We start from the raw sequence: 26275 nt of genomic DNA, 5'->3' as shown, positions 1-26275 counted from the left end.
AGCGGCTCTGCCAGTTTACCTTCCCACTGAGAGCATATGGAGAGGACCCCGTTCTCCCCACAGGTGCAGCTGGCTCACAGAAGCCTATGGCCACGTGTGACAAATGGCAACACCCATCTTCCTGAAGGGCTTCCCTTTGGGCGTGAACAGGAAGGCTACTTCCTATCACAGAGCTACATTCCCAAGATAAAAAAACACCTAGGCCTCACACTACTGGGAGGGACCAGTTTCACAAAGTAGTGTGTACAAACCAGAAAGGAGGCTTGTGGAGCTGACTCCCAGTCTGCGGCTAGCTCACAGAGCCTTGCCAGAAAGGCAGCAGACATGGTAGTCTAGAACCCTCTGGGCCACAGTAGGCGGTAACAAAACGAGAGTTTGGAGCAGGTCTCTAAGGACTCCCAGTTTCACAGCTTTATAAGCCTGTGAAAGTCCTTTGGGGGCACTGGGCTGACCCAAGGTCTCCAGTTTTATTTGAAAGCAAGAAAAGCCTTGTCTAAGGTTTACCCATAACTCTCCTCCTTTTTTGGAAATGGACCAGTGCACACATCGCAGGAAGCCAAGAAAGCAAACGTGGCCTTTAGGTTTGCTAGGCTCTGACCTTTCTGCTGCCGCCCAGCTCCACAGTGGAGTGGTGAGACCAGTGGGCTGGGAACCCCCACCCCTCAGCTCTGTGCCTGCCCTGTGGGACCGTGAGCAGGCCACGTGAAGAGGTCTGATGCTTGTCAGGTCTTTGCCAATCCAAGTTTGAAATCAAGGAAAGCTTCTCATGTCCCCATGTGGCCTGACGCCCGGAGAGGTCCCAACTGGCTCCCTTTTGGTTGAATTGTTCAATTAGATTTGAGGGCATTTTAAAGTAGAGCAGAGTTGGCCCCAGCAGGAATCCAAGCCCACATCTGGGGAAATTCATTCCCTTTTTTTCACTGAGAAAATCTGCAGCCTCCGCTTATCTTATCTGCAGGGCTCCCCGCCAGCCCTCCTGAAGGGCAGTGGGTCCTGGGCTGCTTGGACAGTGGTCACACTGCCCAGTGCCGATGGCCGGGGCCTGTGGCAAGCCACTCAGCACTCTGGTGAACTGCCTGCTCAGCTCTCCTAGCACCTGGTTAAACTTTTACTCCAAAAACCAGGACGTGATTTTGTGAAAGGTCAGGCAGCTCAGTGAGTGTTTGCCAAGTTTCAGGTTGCTCAAACCTCAAATTCCCTCCCCTCCACCAACCTCACTTTGAAGTTGGAAAGCAAATTGATTAAATATACGTTTTAGGAACGTTACGATTTGCTTCTTAAACTAACAGAATTATAAACTTTTTTTTTTTTTTTAATGGAAGGATTTTCAACTATCAGCAGGTATAACTGGAACCATATGTCAGCAGGGACCAGGGGCTTTTCCTGGTTTTAGGATTTGTAAATTCTTACTGAAACGGAAGTAAGCAGGGCAGGCAGCTGGGGGGCCCCCTTGACAACCTGAGCTCAGATCTCGTTTTAATTAGAAAATAAAGATAGTGTCTGCTGAACCGAAGGCCTCCCAGAGCTCCTATCCCAGGGTGAACAAAGATTTGGTTTATATCCTGCAAGTTTTCCCTGTTTGCAAATTATAGAGCACTTCCTAGAGGAGCCAAAATGTTGATTTCTAGATTATGGAGACTGCAGCCCACTCCTCCCTTGTCCTCCCCTTCCTCAGCTACCCCCCCCCCCCCCACAATGATTTGCTTTTCTTGGAGAAATATTTGCTCCCTTTCTAGAGTAGAGGACGTTCGTGTTGAAAAGTGACAGTAAGCAAGGCCAGAATGAGAGAAATGAGAGTAGTTGTCCTCTCAACTGGGCTCATCATTTTCTCCGTTTGGACTTCTGGTCCCTTGAACTCTCAGACACAAAACCCTAGAACAGATCAGCCTCCGAACTGTCTTGTTTGACAGTGGTTCGCATGTATAATTTTCTCCCTAATGTATCCTGCAAATGGTGGAGTAGAAATATCAAATGAAAGACATCGCCAGACGCAGTGCTCCGCCAGGCCCTGTCTTTCCCCGTGCCTGGTGTCATTTGAGCTCAGTGAGTCTCAGAAAGGCCATGATGACAATGTCAGCATCTGGAAGTGTCCCCGCTGGGACTCCAAGCCTGACCCACAGCCCGTGAGGAAGCAGTGGCAGGGTCACACGTGCTCAGATGGCAGGCGCTCTGGCCCTGGGTCATTCACTGATAAGCTTCGCTCTCATTTGGGGAGCAGTGGCTGCTGTGTGCCACGCCTCCCGTCAGCCCCCACCACACTCCAGTGACGGGGCTGCTGCCCGCTGTCCCTCCACAGGGATCACATTCCTGGCAGCTGAAGGTCACTCGCTCACCCTGCCAGGGCTGCTGCCACAAGCTGCCATTTACCAGGCTTACAAAGAGAGATTTTCCCTTCCCCTGGGTGTATAGGCCCCTCAAATGCCTTACATTCCAGGAGCTGGGAGAGAGAGGAGGCTCCTGTGGTTTCTAATTAAACCCACAATTTAAATAACAATTCATGTAACCCCAAGGGTTGAGAGAAATGCTAACCTATCCCCTCCCAAGAGAGGCAGCTGGGTGGCCCTGGCTGGGATGCTGAGGGCTTGCCCTTTGCCAGATGTGACCGGAGAGGCCAAGAACTCAACAGAGGTCATAACCAGTTTGTGGTGGAGTTAGGTGCTGTGACAGAAAATGGGTTGGATGGGTTCCTGTCCTTTCCCCACTGGTAAGTGTGCCCCTCATGAAGCTTAGGAAGTAAGAAATGGAAGGAAAAACTGCCGTATTTACTCTTAGCTCAAGAATTTTTATCCTCCTCCAAGGAAACTGTGGAACTTTGTCTCTTCCACGTTCAAATCTCAGATACTGGCATCCTCCTAGGACTCCCCTCCCTGCCCTGATTGCCAACTCCAAGGTGACTGTCTATTTGTGGTGGGACTTTGCTGTTTTCTTAAATGTGGTCAAGGGGTGCCTGGGTGACTCAGTGGCTTAAAGCCTCTGCCTTTGGCTCAGGTTGTGATCCCAGGGTTCTGGGATCGAGCCCCCGAGTCAGGCTCTCTGCTCGGCGGGGAGCCTGCTTCCCCCCCTCTCTGTCTCTGCCTGCCTCTCTACCTACTTGTGATCTCTGTCTGTCAAATTAAAAAAAAAAAATCTTCAAGTGTGGACAAGTGAGGAGGCCAAGAGAATGGCCCTGGGAGGCAGAGGATCTGGCTGAAGATCTTAGTCAAGCTATTTCTCTCTCTGGACCTCAGTTTCCCTTCTGTTATGGAAGAGTCTTCCAGTGTATTCCTTACCAGCCCCTTTCTGGCCATGGCAGTCTATCCTTCCCTGAGCTGCTTTTGTGTTTTCACTAGCTCTGCCTGGGGCCATGGTCATGTTTGCAGTGCGTTGATCTCACCAAATTGTTGTCTGATTACCCAAGGCATGCTTGTGTTCCAGATTCGGGGAAGATGGAACGCTGAGCATAATTATCTCTAGACAGGCTCTTCTAGGCCTCAGCCAGCACCAGGAGCCTGTCAGCATCTCTAGGCTTTCTGCTATCTCCTTTCCAACTTTGCTCCATTTCCATTCCATTAAATTGAGCAACTCACATTCCCTGAAGACACCCTCCAGGTTCTTGCTTTTGTGCTTCTCTACCCAGTGCCCTCTGTTCTCACGGGGCTGTGCCTGGAGCAGGCAGGCTGCAGGCACAGGCGCAGAGGCATGGAGCTCCGCCGGTATGGGTCTCTTTGTTACCCTTACGAGAATGGGAGCTCCTCGAGGATGGGCACCAGCTCTGTGTCCTGGCTCCAGCCCCTGCTCCTTGCTGGTATGATGCAGACTCTGTTTGTGTTTGTTAGAGCAAAGCCTGGCTGTTAATAGAACTGAAGCAGAAAGCCAGAGGTGGACTCACTCCTGCCATCTTGCTCCTTGCAGGTAACCATCGCTGATGACTATTCGGATCCATTTGATGCCAAGAATGATCTCAAGAGCAAAGCAGGAAAGGGAGAGAGTGCTGGTTACATGGAGCCCTACGAGGCCCAGAGGATCATGACAGGTAAGCAGAGCTGCTGGCAGCAGGGACACTTCTGGGTGGTCCCCAGCCAAGCTCAACAGAGGAAGGTTGGTGGTGCTTGGAGAGCAGTGCTATGTTGAATCTTCACCCCAGTTCACCAGTTCACGTTTCACCTTCCTGGTACTTCTTTCTGGAAGTACCTGGAAGCACCTGGAAGTCCATGTACACTGTAACAAGTATAGTTAATGAAGTCACCCCCCCCACCCCCCCAATACATGGGGAATTTCTACTGAAGAAAAACATGCATCTGAGATAGAAAACTTCCCTGGAGCTTCCTGGCAGCCAGGGCAATAAAAGAAGTGTGCGGGGTCACCTTGCTTTCAGTATCCAGTCGTAGAAGGAGGTGGGTTAGATCACTGGGAACAGAGTTATCCCTCACCCCATACCAGGAACTCTTTGGCATGTGGCCCCTGAAGACAAAACCTTGTCCAAGCAATTGTATGGGACCCAGAAGAAAGTGGCCGTGCATGTGGTATCCTGAGGGTCTGCTTTCATCAGGACGATGCCTGACGCATCTTTAAGGAGGGAATGGTTATTAGGTTATCTGCCATCTCAGATAGACCCCGGGCATGAGTAGAGCTGTGGCTAGAAACCACCCATGTGGGTCCTCCTGGCTCAGGAGAACAGTCCAGAGACAGAAGAATGGTCATGTGGGTTGCTCCCCTCTGACCACACACATGAACTGGGGCACCACGTGGGCCTAGGATGCAGGAAGGTGGCCAGGAACAGGTTGAGAGCCACTCTTGAGTTTTGAGGCCTGGAGAATCGGTGCCCTTTGTGTCTTTGGATTTGGGATTCCTGTAGCTCTCTTACTGTTCTCTTGGTGTTCGTGTCTTTAAGCACATCCTCTTGATTCCGCTTGAATTAGAAGAAGAAAAGAAGCAACATTGACTGAGCCCTTAGTGTATGCGGGGCCTGTGTAAGTGCTTAGCTCATGGGGCTGCAGAGACCTCAAAGGACAGTTGCTGAAGGATGTGGGTACACATTCAGACTGTGCCTTGTGCTCTCCTGTTTCTGGAGACTGACTGTCCGGGCACCAGTGTGGCCTCCAGAGTGCTTGGCCACTTGGTAAGGGGCTGAGGCAGGGAGCGATTAGGCCAGACTTCTGCAGGGCCTCCTGCTCTTTCCTGATCTCTCCTGGCAGAGCGGTCTCTGTGGGCAGCAAGAGGTAGAGAGCTGGAACTGGGTCCAGTGGAGGGGGAGAGCTAGGAACTGGGGTCTGCTCTTCTCTGGTGGCATAAGGAAACAAGTCTGCTGGTGCAGTGTTCTTCACCTCAGGACTGTAATGACACCCACTCCCTCAGCCACATCCCCTCGCCTCCGCTGGGCTTGGTGAAGCTTCAGCTCTGTGGGAGCACTGGGGGGGGTGCCAGCCCGGGGCCCCGCTTCAGCCACTCTTGCATTTGGCAGGCATTGGTCTGGGGTTAACGGAGTAGTGGTTACAGGAATGCCTTTGGGGCCCTCTGACACATTCAGACATTTGGCAGCAAAGGATCTTCAAGGTCATTTGAACCCAACAGCCTTGTGTGACAGATGGGGAAACTGAGTGTACAGAGGGAGAGACACTCGCCTGAAGATACATAGTAAGTTGGTGGCAGAATGGCAAGTACAGACTGTTCATGGCAGGGCGGTCTGGGGGCTGGAATACCAGAGTAAGCGTGTATTTGTGCTTGACACGGGGAAATGGCAGGGGCCGTCTGAGGCTGGAGCCCTTACCAGCTTCCAGGCTCTGTACTGGGCCCTTGAACACACATACTTTTAAGCCTCACTGTGTCCCTGCAAAGGAGGTGGTTTCTCATTTTCCATGTGAAAGAAACAGGACACGTCACTTCTCTGGGGTCACACAAGCAGAAGTGAGGGGCTCAGACCTGTATCTGTAGAACGTGGGACCAGCGGGAGGGGGACCTCTGGGACCCCGGATTTCGTGGACATTGCCTGGCAACTTGGTAATACAGCCGGTTCCTCCTGGGCACTGCCATGGACCTCAGTTTGAGTGGCTGAGTAGCCACTTAGCTGGATAGAACTGTCCTGGGGGACTTCGGCTTTTTAATGAGACACACCCACAGCGGCTGGATCCAAGACGGGGCAGATTGATTTAATTAGAAATCTGTTAAGATCTCCTGCGTTCTGTCTCCGAAGAGGCCTCCTTATGTTCGCTGTTCTGGCCTTTCTTCCTAGCTTAGAGGCAATGCCTAAATTTACTCACATTTTCTGTTTCTAAGGAAATAGATGGTTAAACAGGACGTTTTCTGGCTGTAACGACCTCACTGCACCTCCCTTTGACTCAAAATTCTTTGTGTGTAACGTCACTGCGGTGACTGATGGTGGGGCTGGGGGACTGGGGTGAGCCGGCATCATGTAAATGTTCCGAGAAGCAGCTCACTGAGCTGACATGAAGGTCCTCGGGGAGAAAGGGGGCGGTGAAGCACGGGGGTGGCACAGCACAAGTTATGTTCCATCATTAGGGTGACCTTTATTTGATGCCGTAACATTTACGTCTGCGTGCAACTTCTAGATAAGAATAACCCTGCTGGGAAGAGTGTTTCCTCTCTGTCCGAGATGGCAGCCTCTGTGTCCCAGGCTGGAGTCAAGCAGATCTGAGATGGCCATTTGGAACCTGGATGGACCAAGGCCTCAGTTCCCCTTGCAAAGCAGTAGCCTTAGAGCAGGCAATGGTCATAGTTCTAGCTTCTGTGGTCTTCCAACTGGCTGTGTGACCTTGGGCAGCATAGTTCGTGCCTCTGTTTTTCCCCCAAGTGTGGCATGGTACGTCAGTAATGACAGCAACAGTGGTGGGGGCGGCTGCTGGGCTCTCGTACCCGTTGGAAACACTTGATGTGAATACTTGTTGGATTCTCACTGTCAGCCTCTGAAGTGTAGTGCCGTTTTACTGATGCAGAACATGAGGTACAGAGAAGTTAAGTAAGTAGCCCAAGGCAACCCAGCTGGGTATTGATTTGTGGGGCTGATTGCCAAGGCCTTGTTTCAGCATCGAGCCCTTGGGTGCCCAGCTTGATTTTTAGAACCCTTGGCCTGCCCAGGGTGGTCTGTGATTAATTGATGAGGTTTTGTTCTCAGTTCCATTGCAGCAGGTGGGGGATGGGGGGAATGCTTTGGGGAGGCATGCTTTTGTGAGCAGGGAACTCAGCCCAGCCCCATAGGCTGTGGCTACAAAGGAAAGTGGAGAGATGCGTGCCTGTTTTCCCAGGGGCTCCTCTCACCTCTTCCCTCTGTCTGCCTCAGTTTCCCTCTCCACAGGCTCCTGTTTGTGTCCCCCACAGAAATTAGATTCTGGCTCCCCGATGGAGGTGCTGCTCTCCACAGAACTTCATAACCCAGATGCCCATGGATTGCCTGGACCTCGATCACTGCCCCCACTGCCTCTCTCATCCCAAAAGTAGCTTCAGAGTAGCTCCTGAAAACTCTGGGGCTCTGTGGAACCCAGTGAAGAAGCCTGCAACCCTGGGCAAGCTTTCTATTTTATACGTAGAGAAACTGCAGCTCAAAAAAGTCATAATCTTTTTGAGATGTTTTTTAACCCCACTGATTAAATATGAAGCTAACCAGGACGCTGTGCATTGCCCATCCCTAGAGGTGTCCAAGCTGAGGCAACACAGCCCACATTAGGAGGTGACAGAGGTAGTTAATGTTACACATGGGTGGTTGGCTCAAGCCACTTCTGAAGTCTGTGTCAGCCCTGAGCTGCAAGATGTCTTGAGTCACTGTGTGCTGCGTCATCATTAGACATCTGAGACCAGTTCCACAAAGGGAGCACCTGAGACCAGCTCTGAACAGGGGAGGGTCAGGCTGGGACTGGCAGCTTCCCTTCCCAGGCCCGCCTGGCTTGTGCTTGCTGCTCCGCCCTCGTTCCCCTTTTCATCCTGCTTGGCCCCTCCCTTGAGGTCCCGTTCTGGCCTTGGCCTTTTCCATGCCACCTGGGCCTTAGGTTCCTCCTGTGTCCTTTGAAGTGAAAGAATCAGGGGACTTATTGGTTTCCTTCCTGCTCCAGGGTCTTTGGTGTCCCCCAGGCCAACCCTCCCTCCAAAACCCTACCTCACAGCCCTTTAGCTCTTACCCTCTTCCCTGAGTCTTAATCCCAGCTGGGGGCTGGAGGTGCTTGGAGCCTGCTGATTCAGTAAGAAGGGCTCCGGGCTCCCAGTCAGGCTGACTTAGGCTTAACCCCTCGAGGGCCACAGTGTCCTCACTGTAAAATAGGGCATGCAACACTGATGCGTGTCTTGCTGGAAGAACAGCTTCGCATGTGTGAGATTGTCACTGGGGAGCAGAGGGCTGAACTTGGGCCTTCACTTGGTGTTCGTGCTGTCGAGTTCTCTGGCCGTTCTCTGTAGGGGCCCCTGCCCACCTGGTGGTAGGTGGCCAAACCAGCAGGACAGTGAATCAGGTGGTCCTCAGGCCCTCTGTAGTGGGTTCGGTCCTGGAGCCCTTGCCCCACCCCTTGTGCCGGAGACTTGACCATGTACCTAGGCAGATACTGCCACCACCTCCAGGAATCTCCATGAAGCAGGGAGACAGGCATGCACCCAGGTGATCAGCGAAGGGTGCACAGAGATGAGTGGGTAAATCTTCAGGAGCCTGGAGGAGGGACGGCAGCATCCAGTTTGGGCCGTCCATGTGAGGTGGGAAGTGAGGGGTGGTAGGTGGTAGTGATGAGAGCCGGGTCTGGCAACCCAGGCAGAGGGAAGGGCAGGAACAAAGGCATGGAGGCATGAGTTCTGCCGGAGAGGAGAGGCAGGAAATAAGGCTTTTGATACAATAATGATAGGAAAAGCACATGGGGCAACAGCTTGTAAAGACCGATTGGATCATGAGGCCTTCGTTGATCTAGAGGCACAGAGTATTTCTCCAACCGGGACCCTTTCTGCCCAGGCCTTCAGCCCAGGCATTCTCAGAGGGACCCAGGGCAATGGTGGCGACTGAGATGGTGGTCACTCATTTGTCTGGAAGGTCTGGGTGCCAGGCAGTGCTCCAAGGACTCAACCGTGATTAGCTCATTTAATCCTCATAAGGAGTATGTAAGGTAGAGGTACTTCTGGCATCCCCATTTCACAGACAAGTCTACTGAGTCTCAGGAAGGTTAAGTAAGTGGCAGAAGTAGAGCTCTCCGCTGCACCTAAAACACGCACGTCTGTCCTGTACTCCCAGAGAGTCTGCAGAAATAACTGGAAATTGTACACTCACTTAGGCCCCCCTTTTTTAGGTATGATTCCCCACCCCAACATCCTTTATAAAATTGTACAAAGTATCATTTGATAGGATGAATCACATAAACATTAATTGCAAGCATTTTCCCATAATTTTTATTATTATAGGCAGTTATGCATTAAAAGTCTATAGCTTGTTTTTATTATTAAATCAACTTTATAGCATAATAAGAGGAATTTAAAAGAAAGCCATTTCATACAGAACCCTGCTGCCCTGACAAGGGCCTTTGCCTTGCTCACAACTTGCCTGCTGCCTTTTCTTCTCCCACGCGTTAGCAGGTATGTCCAGGTAAAGCCAGTCATGACTTTGAAAGGCAAGGTGAGGATAGCCTTCTGTATCTTTTCATCCTTGGGTAAGCCTCATCTAATGGCAGCTTGCTTTTTGAGAACGGGGGTATGTATGATGTTCAAGTCTCTGTACTCGCTGTGACCTGGTTCAGGAGGAAGGGGGCCAGCAATGGGGTCTGCCTCTGCCCTGGTCTGCTGTGTGGCCTGAGGCAGGTTGCTTCCACTCTCTGGGCCCTCACCACCTCCTCTGGAAAATCAGATTTTGCCGCCTTCCCTGGGTTCCATGAGTGCCTTTACAAACCTTTAGTTTCCTTGGTTCTGGGGTCAGATTGGGCTTCTCCATCCTGATCAGAACCGTATGTCCTCCCAACCCACCCCCATTACTTCCACGTGGCACCAGTGGATGCGAGAGAGAGCTGGCCTTAGCACCCTCCCAGAAGCATGCATACTGTCCTCTCTGCTTTCAGGACAGACAGGGCTGAGAGCTATAGGTCAGTACCCTGAAAGAGCAGCAAACACTCCACAGAGAAGTGGTCTTTGGGGTTTAGACTAGGTGTCAAAGAGGCTGATTCGGGCTACCCTACCTGACAGTTCCACCTTCCTCCTGTGTGTGATGTCATCTCTGCCCCCCTGGTTCCAGGCAGCACTGTTCTCTCTGTCCTCCTGGTAGCTGTGAAAGTAAAGGGCCTTTTTGTCTGGGCCCCTGAGTCCAGGCCCTTCCTAGCTCTGCAGTACCTGTGGACTCTGCTCCCAGAATGTCCATGCACTTGTCTCTTGCCTTGTTTGCTCTACACAGCTCTGCTCCCCAAATCATCACTCCCCTCCCACGCACCTGCCCTTCATCCTCTGCAGGCCCTTCCCACCCGCCCCTGCCCCATTCCCCGTCCTCCTGCCCTCTCCCCATGCTGTGTCAAGCTACAGCCTACCCTGGGGGTCACAGGAGCTCTCCCTGAGCTGGGAGGGGTCAGGATAGAACTGTCTTTGAAGAGCAGCCCTTTCCGCCCAGAATCCTTTTCCTGCTTGAGGCCCACAGAGAAGCTCGAGAGCTAGTCAAGGTCATATATCAGCAAGCTGCAGAATGGGTCTCCCAGCTTCCAACCTGGGGCTCCTGGGCCTTGTTTTGAAATGTTTTGAAACCTGCCCTTCCACCCTCTTGCCTGGGTTGTCATGGATTGTGCAGAGTTCCCTAGCTGGTCTATCATTTACCAGAATGACTTACCTACCGGACAGGAAGGAGATAATCAAGTGTAAATAGATTTTGTATTAGTCACCTGATGACTTTCCTGTTCTTGAGAAACAGCAGGGCTCACACACCCAGCCCAGTGGTGCTCACCTGCTGAGCTCCCCAGTGGGGAGCGGGGAGTGGGGACTGAGAGCAGGGGAGTGAGGACCCTGAAGCCTGGGTTTCCATGGTGACCACTGGGCCCACTCTGGCAGCCCCTTTCCTATTCTCTCACTCCACACACACATCTCCCTTTGATCCACCTCCACACCTCCCTTCCCCCTACAGCATGCACACTCAGCTTGTCCACCTTTTTAGGAAAGTTGGCAACAGGACTGGTACAGGCTTCAGAAAGCTGACAGTCATTGAAAGCACACCTGCTGTGTGCCAGACATTGGTCCCTGGTGCCCCTGTCATGTGGAGAAGTTTGACAAGGACTGATATCTGTAGTATAAAACAGGCAAAGTGGAGTGTCCCTGGTGAGAGACAGAGGAAGGGGTGACGCTGTTTCCTGAAGACCATTGTAGACCGCATGGAGAGAGTGGCATTGAGCAATGCCACACTTAAGGTCTTGACTCAAAATAGCCTTTCCAACAAGGCCTTTCTTGGCCACTTGTCCTAAATTTCAACCCATCCTCAAGACTTCCACCCCCTTTCCCTGTTTGATTTTGTTCCTTAACCCTGGTCGCTATTGATCACATTCTGTATTTACTTATCCTTTCTCTTGTTTATGTCTCTCTATCACTAAGATGTGGGTTTAACAAGGACAAAACTTTGTTCCCTGCTGGAACTTCGGGACCTAAAGTAGTACCTGGCACAAAGTTGGTGCTCAGTAAGTGGCTGTTGGATGCATGAGTGTGTTAATTAATTCTAGGGACCCAGGGCTGGCATCCAGACCTGCTGGGAACCCCTCAGCATCCCAGAGACCTTCCCATCCTCCTCTGAAAATTGCCAGATCTGGAAAGTCTGCGTTTAACCAGTTGCTACATGGGTGGGGACTTGGCAAAGCAGCTGATTTGGCCTGTAGGTGGGAATCAGGCAGCAGACCCTTGTGCCCTGCTCTTAGAGACCAGTTCTCTCTCCATGCTGAGGGGTGCAGGGGGTGTCTGGTGATGCCTCTTCTCCCTGCTTCCCACTCTGGGCTGAGAACTCCTTGAAAGAAGGGACTGGGTCTCACCCATCTTCACCTCTCCTCTGGGCTCAGCAAATGTTCACCAACAGAATTACTGACTGTACGAGTAAAAGTCCATATGGAGAATAAATAAAAGAAAAGGAAGCAAATGGTAAACAACTACTCGCTGTAAACAGCTTTTTCCATTTTGCCAAGAACCACTTGCCAGAAGTCCTAGGCCCTCAGTGAACAAGGTTTGATGCATTGAATCACCAGGGGGTGTTGGGGGGCATCTGCTCTGTGCTTCTGGGTACATGTTCTGTGTTCTGGGGGTTGTGAACAAAACAGAGTCCCTGCAAAATGAAATAAGCGTACACTTGAGGATCAAGGGGGATGTGTTACCAAATTGTAATTCCCATAAACTCATTTCTGGAAATGCTGGTATGGGAAGGTCTGTATCTAAGCCACCGCTGCCCCTGGTCACAGTATCTCTAGGTCACTGAGACCTAGAAGTTAGAGGCTTGCTCAGAGTCGGGAGCAGAGCGAAGATTGTCCCCAGGGCCCTGGCCACCTTCAGGAGGTAGAATGATCTCCATACTGTCCGTGGGGGATGAGGGGCTCTGCCTTGGTCCAGTGGCTGGCAACTATATTCTTCTCTTACTTTGGTTTAGGCCAAGACTCTTGGGGTTGCCATGGACTTTTCCAGAGCAATGAGCATAGCCCTGTGCTGCTGACACCCACCCTTATAGGTGTGAGGGCCCCTTATATCCTCCTGGGCACTTGGCAGTGAGGACCCAGACCCTCAGGAAAGTAAGCCCATAACCCCTCTTTCTTTCCTGGAAGCTCAGAAAGAAGCCAGCATTCTCCCCCAGGAAGGGAAAAAAAAGGAGAAAGCACCTGAAAAGGAGGAGCTTGCTTACCTCCCTACCCCTGGCCTTTGCCTTTCAGAATCCCAGAGAGACATTAAAAGATCTGAAGGCAGGCGCCTGGGTGGCTCAGTGGGTTAAGCCGCTGCCTTCGGCTCAGGTCATGATCTCAGGGTCCTGGGATCGAGTCCCGCATCGGGCTCTCTGCTCAGCAGGGAGCCTGCTTCCCTCTCTCTCTCTCTCTGCCTGCCTCTCCATCTACTTGTGATTTCTCTCTGTCAAATAAATAAATAAATAAAATCTTAAAAAAAAAAAAAAATTTAAAAAAAAAAAAAAAAAAAAAAAAGATCTGAAGGCATAGAAACTCTTGGCGCTGCCTGTCCAGAAATGGATTCAGGGAGACTTGTGTGGGTCGGCAGCCAAGCTCCTGGCACCCTTCAGCCACCCTGCAGCACCCCATGTGGAGACAGACTGTGGAGGCCGGGGGGAAGCACTGCCCGTTCCTGAGCAGAGGTGTAATGTTAGGAAGTTGTTCAGGAAGTTGTGCCTCTCTGGGTGCGTAGGACGGATTAGAGCCGAGAGTAACAAGAGGCAGAGGGACTGGTTCTGTGGTTGTGTGGCTACAACCGTCATCTAGGCCAAGGGTGGGGTGAAAGAGCTTGCCAGCCATTGGGGTGCCATGGGTAAGGGAGAGGGAGGGGTGCGTGGTAAGAGAGTTGGTTACACCAGAAGGGGGAGGACAGTCCTGGGGGAGAGGTCAGTGCATTCAGATGTGGGTCCTTTTGCATTCGAGTGTTCAAGAGGCTCTGGAGTTAAGTCACAGGGGGGCCCCGAAGTGTCTTCAGTGGCCTGGAGAGAGGAGCTGGTTGGCAAGGGCCTTCCAAGGAGACCACGGGCCCCAGTTCCTGTCCCTCCAGAAATCTAAGGAAGGAGATTCAGTGATTTGCCCCACACCCTATTATTTGACTAATTAATTAGTACCCTCCTCTAACTCGGGCTCAGGCTGGCTTTCTGGAAGCTTACAGAGATGACAGAGAGCTGTATTTAAGGGCACCTTTTGTAGATTACGCCAGGGAGGAAGCAGTGTGATTATTTTCATTTTGCAGATGAGAAAGCTGAGTCATGGAGGCAAACTGGAACTGTGCCCCATTCTGAGCCCCTTCTCCTCTGTCCGGCTGTGTGAGGGAGGGATGTGGGGTATCGACAGCTCTGGGGGGGTGAGGTTTTGTGGTCTGTCCACCTCTGGGATAACTTGGCAGGGGCCTGAGGTTTAGTCCCCCCACCCCCAGATAGCTCTGCCTTTCAGCTTCTTTCACCTGCCTTGGTCCAGGTGTTTTAACGTGGTATACTGCCTCAGGTTCTTTCCCCCAACTGGCGGTATGAGCATAAATAAAGAAAATGCCACTTCTCTGCCTTCCAGAACTCAGGCTTGTAATTATACCTGGCAGCCTAAAAAATGATGCGGTGGAAGGTCATCTCCTGGGGCCCAGGCTTCGTTGTGGGTCCCCCCATTCTGGCTGCCACGGTCACTCTGTACAGTCACACTGAGGCAGCACTTACCGAGCGGCGGCATCAGTCACCTGCCAGCCTGGGGGCCCCTGGAGGGCAAGGACCACAGGGCTTAGAACTCTTGCCCCCAGACTGTCGGCGCCCAGTGTTTGAGATATTGGCCTGGACCTTTCCAGCAAAGAATGTCCCCAGGTCAGAACTTGCTGGTTCTGGTGGAGTGTTGTGCAAATGATCGTAAACTCTTCCTGAAGATTAAAGGCTCTCGGGGACTTGAACTGGGCCTCATTTTCTCCCTACCAGCTCACCTCTCAGTCCTTGCCAACAGCTCCACACGTTCCTCCCTTGGGTCTTGGCCTTACGCCTCTTGGCCTGTGCCTCTGTAGGTTCACACCTGTCACCTCAAGTCCCTAAGGAGGGACTGGTGCATACGCTCATGTCCCTGAACCTCAACCACTGAGCCCTCCATGAAGCCCCCGTTACCATATTGGGGGTCCTTTCAAGTCTTGGCACTATCCTCATTGCCCTCTTGTGGCCCCTGGTGTCACCACCTTCCCCTCCCTGCCTACCCCCCTCCCACGCCCAAGCCTAGTGCCTGAGCCCTGTTTGTCCTCGGCTTTCACCACACCTTTCTTTGGACTAGCATCTTGCCTGCCAAAGCTGGACCAGCCTCTGCCCTGACCCCACCTGGCCTTCCCAGCCAATAGTCCTGGCGCAGAGTGGGATCGCAGGGAGCATTAACCCTGTTGATTTCCTCCATACGTGGCTCCATCCTTGCATCTTCGCTCACGTTCAGCCTCTCCCTTCTGAAACCCGACTGGCCTGCCAGCTCAGGGTCACCTTCCACTGAAGCTCTCCTGCATGCTTCTGTCCTCCTGTCCTGTGTCCCCACACTCTGCAACACCAGCCAGAACCAGACCAGTGTGCATTCATTCAGGAGCCCTGCCTTCCCAGCACCTGAGCTCCGCTTCCCCAAGGCCTAGAGGAGGCCGTTTATGGGACTGTTTGCTCGTCACTGATGAGAGAGCAGGAGTAGAGGCTCGAGCATCTGCCCTCGCCGAGAGGGAGGATTTCTGGCATTCTGGGCACTGAGCTCCGAAAGCCACGCAGGAGCAGGTCAGGCAGTCAGTGGGGTAGGAGGAGAAGCCCAGGTTAAGGACACTCTGTGGGCCTGAGCATGGTGGAGACAGGGACTGGCAGCCGGAGGGTCAGACGGTCTAGATCCATGGGGCCCAAGCCTGCCCTCCCCAGTAACAAAAAGCAGAAGCCTGAAGTGGGGCAAGGGGCCACACTAGCAACAACTTCACAACCCAGCCAAACTGAGAACCTGTGGGTGACAGTGTCCCCACCGTCCACCCCATTCCAGCCCCACCCCTGTGGGCCTTTTCTACGGCTTGACTCCAGTTCCCTTGCCCAGCTGCTTCTGCTACATCTTTGCTGAGAAGAGTTAATGCCGAGCGGAGCTGCCCCAGGACAAGGTAATGGGACTGTTGGAGACCATGTCAGAGCCTAGTAAAATAGAAAAGGGGCAGCCCACCCCAAGTTCCTCTCCCTGACCTCCCCTTAGGGATAAGCTTTGCCTAGCATCTGCTGGGACCCTGCTGTGCTAGAACCTGGAGCCCACTTGGGCCTTGCCCCCAGGAGAGTCAATCTGGTGGGACATGGCCATGTGATATGTGATGGTAGTCCGTCCTCAAGGTAGGTCCAGTGTGGGCATGGAAGCCTGTACCTGGGGACAGCAGGGGAAGGGAGGGGAGGGTCTGGTCTGCTTGGGTTGAGGGATGTGGGTTGGAACAGACTTCCTCAGGGAACTGGGCTGGCAATGGTGGTAGAAGCAGAGGCAGTGAGGGGTGTGGCCCAGCCCCATGACTTGAGGGTAGACCTGGAAGGAAGAACTGATGGAATGTCCTCAGTAGGACCCAGGGAGGCCCCTGTATTGTGCTGAAGAGAAGATTTTCCCCCCCAGGACAGGTGCTTAGACCGTGGGCTCACCCAGCTCTGTCCCATCCCTGCCCCAGCCCCAGCTCAAGGAAAGGAACCCTGTTGAATGGAGCCTCAGAGGAAACTAAACTAGGCCATGTTTCCTTTATTTTCACAATTTACACCCAGAGATTAGGAGGAAAGTTTTGTTTGTTATTAACATACTAAGCCTCTTTATCCCCTAGCCTTGAAATCCGTTTTCATTTGGACCAAGATTTGCTATAAATTCCCAAGGCTCCCAGTGCTAATGAAAAACCTGGGCTGCCTTTTGGGCCCCAGCCTCGTGCCCCGTGCTTCATCCCAAACATTGGCAGAGGTGGTGAGTCTCTGGGGGCTGAGGCCGAGGTGGGGTTGCCTTGGGTTCCGTCAAACTCTTGGGCCTCACAGTCTCTGAGGGATGACTTGATGCGTGTCCTAGATTCCCGGGAGCTGCGGCCACTGACCTTGGCCCAAACTGCATGTGGTGCTGTTTGGAAAGCTTGTGCTCACTCTCCAGAAATCTCCCTGCAGAGAGGGAATGTTGTGGAGCCAGGACCATGTGGTCACCCCCTTGTTTTATAATGAAGCAACAGAAGACCTGGGGGCATGGTGGGAGCTGCCCAGGGCTGTGGGGGGCTGTGGTGGAGAGGGGAAGTCCTCGCCCAGGCCTCCCTCTGGTCCCCACCATGGCGTTCCGTAACTGTTCAAAGCCTCCAGCAGCCAGCATCTCCTTGCTTCTGGGGAGTTGGTACTTACAGACAACTGTCTTCTCTCCTTCGTGCACACCTGAGACTTTGCAGTGGCTCAGGCCCTTAGAAGTTGTCATCTCTGTCCAGTCGGGAGAGACTGAAGCAGGCTCTCCCCCAACCCCCTCCCCACCAGGGATCCCCACCTAGATGGGCCCGTCACTTCTGGTTCGTGGAGGATGATGTCTTTTTCCTCTCCAGGGCTAAAGAGTTGGAGGAAAGCATCTTTGTTTTAGCAAATCTATCGGTCTGTGTATATTTCTAATTAATGCTGTCAGATTAGTTGGCCTCGCTCTAATTTTTCTAGGACCTCAAATATCCGTTATATGTGTAGGGTTGTTGTCATCACAGTTTATATTGGTTTTCCCTTTTACTGACTGCAGGGTGCTGTTGTAGACATTAACTCATTTCATCTCAGAATGCTGGCAGCAGCCCGCCCGAGGTCACTCAACAGCAGAGCTGGGGTGTGAGCTCCAGTCTTGGAAGCCCCCAAGTCCAGGGCTTGTTTAGCTGTATCACATCGACCTCTGAGCCAGATCTTTCAGGGGAAGGAGTGGTCAGGGGGGAATAAAGACAGTCACAGAAGCTCCTGCCCTCCAAAACTCACAGAGTGGACAAGAAGAAGACCTCTTATTTACAGAGGCTTCAGTGGCTGTGTGTAGGGAACTGCTGAGTGCTTGAGTCCTTGGTAGATGCTGGGAGAGCAAGAGAGAGAGAGAGAGCCCTGTGTGCCAGTGAGCATGTGGTCTTCATTGGCGCTAACAACCCTTGGGAGCTGGCCGGTCCTTTTTTCTATTCTGTCCCTAGCAAGGGAGGACCGCAGAGGGTCCTGTCCAGAGACTGTCTCGCCCAGCTCTTCTGAGGCTTCCAGGTAAAAGCATCCAAAGGGCTTGGCTCTTAGAAGCCACCCTTGGCTACAGAATGGAGCTGGGCAGGCTCTCCCCATCCACAAAGAGCCTGTGTGTTTTTTGAACACAGGGCGAGAAAGCCGCAGTCATGTCTGGAAAGAGCCCTGGGTTTGACACTAGACACAGAGCTATAATTATCATCTTTAATTACACGACAGTGCCTCTGCCAGGGAAACGTGCTTGACGATTATCTCCTCTCCTGACATGGGTGGTTCCGTCTGCCTTTATAAGTACTGACATAAACATACACGCTCACTTGAGATTTCAAAATTATAAAGGGCCGTTCAGAGTTGCCTACTGAGGACCCCTGGCTTCTTTTCCAGGAGAAATGGGCAAGCCAGGTACGAGCCACGTGGGTGCCTTCTTGCCTGCTGCAGAAAAATAATTACCTCTGAGTTGCCTTGATCTCTAAAACAGAAAGAAAAGAATAAACCTTTTCCTGAAGCCTTAAAAAAAATTCATAACGAGAGCAAAAATCTGTGTAATGGTAGTACTGTATTCACACTGATGTACGGAGAAAGCCTGTGCGCCTTTGATTCTCATACCCTTGGGAGGTAGGCCTGGCGTGCGGTCCATCCCTCTTCCGTAATGGGGAGAGGAAGGCTCAGAGAGGGTAAGGGACATCCCTTTCATCCCCATAAGCCAGGCCTCCACACTCGTAGGGCAGTTTTTTTGTGGTTCTTTTGCAAGCTCCCCCTGCCTCCGACTTACTCTGGGCCTCGAGTATGGTGAGTAAAGATTGGAAGGCAAATGGTGCTCAAGTCCCCAGATGAACTGTACAGATTTGCTGCGCATTGCAGGCACAAGTGGTCTTCCTGGCTTCAGAGCCAGTGTTCACAGTGCAGGGACGTGGAGGCTCCGGGAGACACCTGCCTTTGCCATCTGCCCCCTTCTGCTCTCCCAGAGGCCCCTCACCCTGGCCAGTCTCTAAAGCTTAAGGAGGGTCGGCCTGGCACCCTGTCCACCATTCTGAGTCAGAGTGAAGGGCAATTTGGCCCGAAGACCTATGAGTGCAGGGCCTTCCAACACCCATTTGTACCACAGTTACGTGGGGAAGCAAGGGTGAGGTAGATGGTCAGTGTTGAGAATACAGGTCCCTACCTCTTCCCCTTACAGGCTCTCAGTGGAGCCTAAGGATCTGTATTTTAAGACGGGGCAGATGGTCCCATGGTTTAAGGGGCCCTGCTTTAGCCTAGGGTCTCCTTAAATTCCTGATGCCCTGGTCTGTTTTGCGAGCTGCATCTTTCTCCCTGACTTCTTGGCTCATTCTCTTTCTGCCTCTGTTGCAGGGATATGGACATGTATTCTGGTGTCTCCTTGACCTTCCCCATGCATATCCTGAGTACGTGGGCCTGTGGAGAGGAGCAGAAACCCCCATCCTGGGAGTGTGGGAGTGAAGGCCCAGCTTTGCAAGATCACCCTGTTAGCTTCTCGGAGCTGTGATCTTACAGCTAGAACCCTATAAATCTTTGAATGGCCAAACAGCAGGGCCGGGTACGGGCTCTGGTATGGTTAGGGGAAAGACTCTCATGATCTCAGCAGGTCATCCCAGCTCGTCCACTGATTGGAGCAGGGATAAGGCACTGCGCCTCCTGGGCCTCCATGTCCGCATCTCTGAGGTCGAGGCTCTGACCTGATCCTATGGTGGACTTTAGTGCTGATCTATTCCAGTGGTGGTGGTGGTAGCAGTGAGACACACAGAAGCACACCGATCCTACTGAGCTCAGAGACAGAAACGCCCACAAACAAAAAGCCTTCCATGTGCTGAGCATCGGGTCTGGCTACATCTCTGGGTGCCTTTCTGATCAGACCTCGGCTCAGCGCATGGCACCTGGTGATGGCGGCCTCTACTGAGCACCCTGCAAACCTGTTTCTGAGCTAAAGTCGCACTGGACTCCCTGGGGGATGTCTTTCCACAGAAGCCTGCTTCCAAATGGAGCATAATTTCACTGTGCTTACTTAAAAATTTTTTTTCTTACATATTTCAAAGAGCTGTCATTCTGCACATGCATCGTCCTCGTCAACAGGAACAACCCTTGAGCTCCTGAGTCCCCCGTATGTACAGCACTGTCTCTCATCTTCACAGCAGGGCAGCTCTCAGAGGGGGGAGCGAAGCCGGGTGGGGAGGTTCAAGGACCAGGGAAGGGGCCGTTGCCATTGCTCCGCCTCATTGTCACCTGGTGATTTTCCCAGGCATGGCTTTCGTTATTCTCCTGCTCGGGGACCTTCACTGGGTCCCACAGATCCAGGAAGAGACTTTCTAGGCCTTGCTCAAGCCACACCGCCCTCTATATTCCCCTCAGGGGGGCCCAGGGTACCAGGCGACACCTCCAACAGCTCCCTGCTCTCCTGTGTCAGTTCTCAATGTCACCTCCTTCCAGGAGCCTTCCCCAGGCTCTTTGCTTCCACAGCTCACTGAATCCTTAACTTTCCTCTCTCTCATTCTTGATTTTGCTTCCGAGTCCTGAACCAGCCTCTGTCTCCCCCGGCAGCATGGGCAGGGTCCGAGTGAGTCATTGGTTCCTCAGAGCCCAGCACAGGGCCTGGCACTTGGGCAGCGCTCATTGAAATGGGATGAAAATGAGCCTTTCCTCTACATCCATCTTAGTCTCACCTTTAAAGTTCATTTAATGGCTGCAAACATATTAGTCAGTTGGACTTTTGGATCTCCTGTTTGTCCCTGAAAAACGAGACGCACACACACGCAGAGAGAGAGAGAGAAAGAAAGGAATGATTTCGAGGCTATCAAAGCACATGCTTTACTGAATTAGAAAACGCAATGCAGAGATTGTTTGTCTCGCTCTGGGGGGAAACCTTGTGACTCTCTAGGGTGCCTGTGGCTCTGGGAAGTTTACAGTTCATGGACCTCTCAAGCTCAAGCCAGCAGGGTAATGGTCTGGTCTGGCCCTGTCCCTAATGCGTCTCCTCCCCACTCCCCTCCCCCCCTCCTCCCCGCTTCCCCTCCTTCTGTCCTTCTCTCCTCCCTCCTCCCTCTTAGCTGGTCACTGGTGCCTTGGAATTATGAATCTGGGATCTTAGAGCAGTAGGAATGCTGTAAATCCCCATTGCCTTTCCCTTTATAAGAAGGTAAGTGAGCAGGGTGTTGCTTTACAAGGGAAAGAAGCTCTGCCACAGCGAAATGCAAAAGGCCTGTCACACAGCTTTCCTGCCGCCTATTTCTCTTAGCTTTCTTGAATTTAGTGGGTACCATGAACCAGGAAGAGGCAGCTCATATTCGTCCTCAACTTTGTGTCAGGGCCCTCTGGTCCTCAGCAGAGGGTCTCCTGCTGTGTGACCTGTGGTCCCTAAGGCCCTATTGTCCGTTCTCCCACTTGCCCTTGTCACAGTGAGAAGCTTCTGTCCACCACGGACAAACTGACTATCTGCCATTGGGTAGAGGAACAGAGATGCCTCTGTTTCTGTGTGTGAGGTGAACGATACCAGATTCTGGGCACTCGATGAGAGGAGGATGGAGCCGGACATCACTGCTGGGGCTTCTCAGGTCAGCCACAGAGACAGAGGATTTGAGGGGTGTCATGGCAGTACTCCAGGAGAGCTTTGTCCATTCAGTCCTCATTTTGCAGCCCCCATGTGCCAGGCAACAAGGATGCTAACAGAAATGGGGCCCTGGGAGGCATCTGTGGACCAGGTCAGGCACTGAGGTGTCTCAGACTTCATTTCATGGGGTGAAGTTCCCCACAGAGATGGCACGATCATACAGGTTCCAAAGGACAAGGCAGGAAAGGCTTCCCAGAAGTTGAAGCTTGACCCAAGTCTTGAAAGACAAGCAGGCTAGGAAGAGGGGACCGGCATGGTGGCACTGGGGACCCAGCAGCAGGTGTCACAGAGCCGGGTACTCTGAGGGGGTGGGTGCGGTGGGGAGAAGGGGGGGACAGCCTGCAGGGGGAGTCCACACTCTTGTGCCATGCCCATAAGTGAAGACGGCCGCCCAAGTAGCCAGTGTGCCTGCTGGGAAGGGGTGCGGCTGCCAGGTTGTCTGATGGTCCCTTTGCCGAGGGCTGTCCAGGGACCTTTGGGAGGTTTTGAATTGTAAATGGCCCCTACCCACTTCTCACCCATCAACTTTTCTTGTCCCTAAATCAAATCGTCCGGCTTTGAGACCCTGCTGGTACCATGTAAGCGCTGGGCCACTTGAGGCACGCAGATGGCTTCCATAGAGTCTCTGTTCTGAAACTGAGGTCAGGTTAGAAAGTTAGTCCAGGTGGTGAAGTTGAAGACATAGAGTCACATGGCAGTTAAAGCGAGCACTAAAAGAAATGTCTTTTTTTTTTTTTTTAAGTTTTATTTATTTATTTATTTATTTGTTTATTTTTATATTTGACAGAAAGCGAGCATAAGCAGGGGGAGGGACAGAGGGAGAGGGAGAGGTAGAACCTTCCCCACTGCCCTGCTGAGCAGGAAGCCCCATGTGGGGATACTGGGCTCTATCCAAGGACCCTGGGATCATGACCTGAACTGAAGGCAGACACTTAACCAACTGAGCTACCCAGATGCCCGATAGAAATGTGTTAATAGGGGTGCCTGGGTGGCTCAGTGGGTTAAGCCGCTGCCTTCAGCTCAGGTCATGATCTCAGGGTCCTAGGATCGAGTCCCGCATCGGGCTCTCTGCTCGGCAGGGAGCCTGCTTCCCTCTCTCTCTCTCTGCCTGCCTCGCCATCTACTTGTGGTTTCTCTCTGTCAAATAAATAAATAAAAAATCTTTAAAAAAGAAATGTGTTAATACCTTGTATGATTAATTGACATATGAACTGGACAAATAACCAGTGCTAGAGCAGGCAGCAAAGGGGCAGAATGCCTGCCCATGGTGACTAGGGTCATAACTTGAAGGAAGTAAGATTTAAGCCTGTCCCTGAAGGCCTTTGGTATTGAAAAGAGGAGCTGAAAATAAAGATCATTGCTGGTCTGAGGGTGGGGAACAGGCTCTGCCCTTGGCCCAGGGCCTGGCACAGAGTGACATGCTGACATCTGTGACTCCAAATCTGTATAGCATTTAAGGGATGGGGAGCCAGCCAGTGTTGAAAAGACAAGAATTTAATTTATTTTTTTTTAAATATTTATTTATTTGAGAGAGAGAAAAAGAAAGAGAACATGAGCTAGAGGGAGGGGCAGAGGGAAAGGGAAAAGCAGATTCCCTGCTGAGAAGGGAGCCTGATGCAGGGCTCGCTCCCAGGGCCCCCAAGATCACTAGCTGAGCCATAGGCAGATGCTTAACTGACTGAGCCACCCAGGCGCCCAGAGGTGAGAGTTTTAGACTCTTGCCTGAATGTAGGTTGAATTACTTAAGAACTATTTAAGTACTTAGAGCAGGTCTATGCAGTCAGGACTCCATATGCGTTCATCACAGACTCTGCACACAACCCAGGCCTTGGGATCTAGTTTAGGGACCCTCCATCCCAGGCTGGCCAGGCTTCATGGCCGTCATCCCAATGTGCTGCTTCTCCCTCCTCAGCAGGCTTCCCCTGGGAGTCTCAGCGGGGCTCAAAGGTTGTGTTGAGAACCAGAGGTGAGAGCCGGGGACAGAGGTGGGCTTCAGGACCTCCTGAAAATCAAGATGCTCAACCAAGCCTGTGGGTGGGAGGCCACCCTATGTCTGCCCGCGCCTGGAAGCCATGGCTGGCCGTGGGCACACGGAATGGCAGCAGTCCATTCTAGCTTGGACACTTTTCAAAACAGCTATTTCAGGTTGTCTACCACAAAGAAAAATCTTCACAAAGCACCCCAGTATGTATTTAAAACAGCAGGAGCTTCCTGGTGAACCCTGTGAGGAGAATTAGTTGCAAATTAAGAGAGAAAGAGATATAAGAGAGTGCAGTGAGGGTCCTAACAGCCACTTGCTCCACAGAGTAGATAAGAATGACAAGAAATTAGCCGGCTCCCTTTCCGCGTATAAGAAGGGCCCCTGCCTGTGCTTATTAGGGTTTTCTCAGTACATTTGTTCTCCTCTTGGTTCAAGCACCCCACTTCTCTCTGCCACTCCGGCCCTGTCCCCCACGATACTACTCTTACTATTAATTGTCCTCGACATCATCCCTGAAGAAAGCAAGATAGGCCAAGGAAGCCTTCTTTCAAGTGGAGATGAACGAGATTTTAATGGACTTTGGTGACAGGACTCTCCTCAGCAGGCTCCGTGAGGTCCTGTCCTGCCTCGGGCTTGGAGCACACCATGACCACAGCCTTTGGAGGAGCATTTTTCCAGACCACGGCCCACCCCTCTGAGTTGGTTGTGAGCCTTTTCTCCCAGGCAGCGGCGGGCAGGCGGCTGACACACCAGGCCAGGGGCCAACAGGTTTAAACCCCAGAGGAGAGCTTGCACTGAAGGGGAGTCGAGAGATTCCTTGAGAGAGTGGGACCCCTCTGGGGAGGAGGCACAGCCTCTTTGTCTCACTGGGAGGACAAGTGTGGAGTCCCCAGTCACGAGGCCTGTGGTTGGTGCCTCGTCAGGGGGACGTGAGTGAAATCCGAAGTGGGTGTCTGCGTGGCGCGGCTGCAGCGTGACAGCTGCCGCCCTCCCCCTACTTCTTCCCAGCCCTTGCCGCCCCCACCCGCTTCCGAGCGAGGAAGCCTGTCTGGCAGCACCCCTCAGCTGTCATACCACATCAGTTTTTGTAGGTTCTTAGCTAGTGGAAAAGTGCCAAACGTGAGCAGATGATCTACTTAATGAAACGCTCAGGAAGAAAGCTTCAGTTCCAGTTCTTAGGGGGCTTACATGCGACATGAAGTCCCTCCTTTTCCCAGAGCTTTTCCGATTTGTTCGTGGGGGGTGCCGTCCAAAAACCGTGTCGTGTTTCTGAACCCTGGGATCCTCTCATGCCTTCTCAGAACCCTGTCACACATTGCGGAGTCCTTCCTTCTGGGGGCAGACATCGAAAATACTAAATAGCAAGATGGAAGTTGATTCTATTTGTTCAGCATCAGTGAAAAGCACAGTACACGACTGATCCTACAAAAGGAAAATGAAATGAGACGTCTCCTCGTGGACGTAAACCAGTTGAACAGCGAGTCATTTATACCAGCTGTCAGCTCCAAATCAGGTCGTGTATCTATCTGTGCACATGTATGTGTATGGTGCTCTAATCTGCAACATCTGCCTAGGGTTTTATGATTTACAAGGTTCTTTTATATCCTTTCTCTGGTTTTATTTTATATCAGCCCCATTGGAGTTGATATTAATATTCTCCCCACTGCACAGCGGAGGCTGCCGAGGCTCTGCTGGGACAAGTCGCTCCCCACAGGGTGTGAGCTAGGAAATAGCAGGACCCAGGCTTGAAGTGGAATCTCCCAAGTCTAGTTCCAGAATGTGCACACCAGTAGACAGAATTGCCAGTGTACTCTATACCTGGGATTGAAGCACACTGTGTTCTCAGGCAACATAAGAAGTTAATCACTGGCATTACATTTGCATTGATTGCAAGATGGTCAAGGGGTGAAACTACCAGAGCAAGGGGTGGGGCAGAAGACCACAGTTGAGTGTATAGTGCTCTTCAGTTGTTACTGTTCCTGGTTGAGGTCTAGGTACATCATTTGGCTATTGAGAAGCTAGAGGCTCATAGGGTCTGGAGGACTCACTGAGGTCACTGAGGTCAGAAGGAGCCATCTGATCCCGTGGACACTTTGTATTCTCCCATGGAACTGGGTTACCACAACCATATAGAAGTATAAAATGGAAATACATTTTATATGAACAGACAACATGAAAAGGGGATTCAGTAAATGAGTGAACTGGGATCAGTGGGACACTTTTCCGGAAGAAGAAGCAGGAGAGGCCTGTTCAGGGCCTGCTAGCAGCGAGCTTGAGACAGGCTCCTGATCCCCCAGCCTGAGTTGGGCCCATTGCCCCTTGGGTCCCAGCTTCAGCAGGCCTTTGGGTGCTGAGTTCTGTGTAGGTCTTTGAACTGGCAGGTAAGAATGTTCCTGGGGTCGATCCATTTCTCTGTTGCCAGCTTCACAGTGGGACGAGAACCTTCCATCCCTCAACGGCAGCAACCCTTCCTACCAAGTGAGACTGTGATCGCAAGCTCCTATCAAAAAGTCCGTATTTCTCAATGGTGAGTCCACATTAGGGCTCCCAGTTATTTTTAGACGGGAACTTGGTATTTTCTGTTCCGTCCCACTTTGTTTTCCTGCCTAGCTGGGGTTATATTTTCTGCCTAGCAATAGTTTGGAACTGCCTTATTTTTAGCTCCATTTCTCTTCCCGTGACTTCCTTTCTCTTCCAATTTAATCCACACTCAAATAGGCTTCCTTTCCCACCCCACTTTCCCCAGTTCTCATCCACTGGGTCCTAGAACTAATCTAGAAGGCAAATGCTCAGCCTCATCTCTCTCCAGGCGACAGCAAGAGGAAGACTCTTCAACAAACCCTGAGTAGCTGCTTGTGACCTGGGTGGCTGCTTGTCA

At 52.0% G+C, this 26275-nt stretch overlaps 1 protein-coding gene and 1 long non-coding RNA gene across 2 annotated transcripts in view; one reads left to right on the top strand and one right to left on the bottom strand.

The window, feature by feature from the left end:
- SHB (SH2 domain containing adaptor protein B) overlaps window positions 1-26275 on the top strand; it is a 135542-nt gene that overhangs the window by 46236 nt on the left and 63031 nt on the right. Inside the window, exon 2 of the mRNA XM_082694877.1 lies at window positions 3892-4012. Coding sequence (XP_082551003.1) covers window positions 3892-4012 — 121 coding nt within the window. The remainder of the gene's footprint in view (window positions 1-3891; window positions 4013-26275) is intronic.
- LOC309846129 lies at window positions 9632-10222 on the bottom strand. Its single transcript, XR_014301736.1, has 2 exons — window positions 10125-10222; window positions 9632-9683 (listed from the first exon to the last, which is right to left on the bottom strand). It is a non-coding gene; the product is annotated as an uncharacterized lncRNA (long non-coding RNA).

The sequence above is a fragment of the Mustela nivalis genome (assembly GCF_964662115.1).
Source record: "Mustela nivalis genome assembly, chromosome: 13".
NCBI classification, from domain to species: domain Eukaryota; kingdom Metazoa; phylum Chordata; class Mammalia; order Carnivora; family Mustelidae; genus Mustela; species Mustela nivalis.
This window is presented reverse-complemented; position numbering and strand designations above follow the sequence as displayed.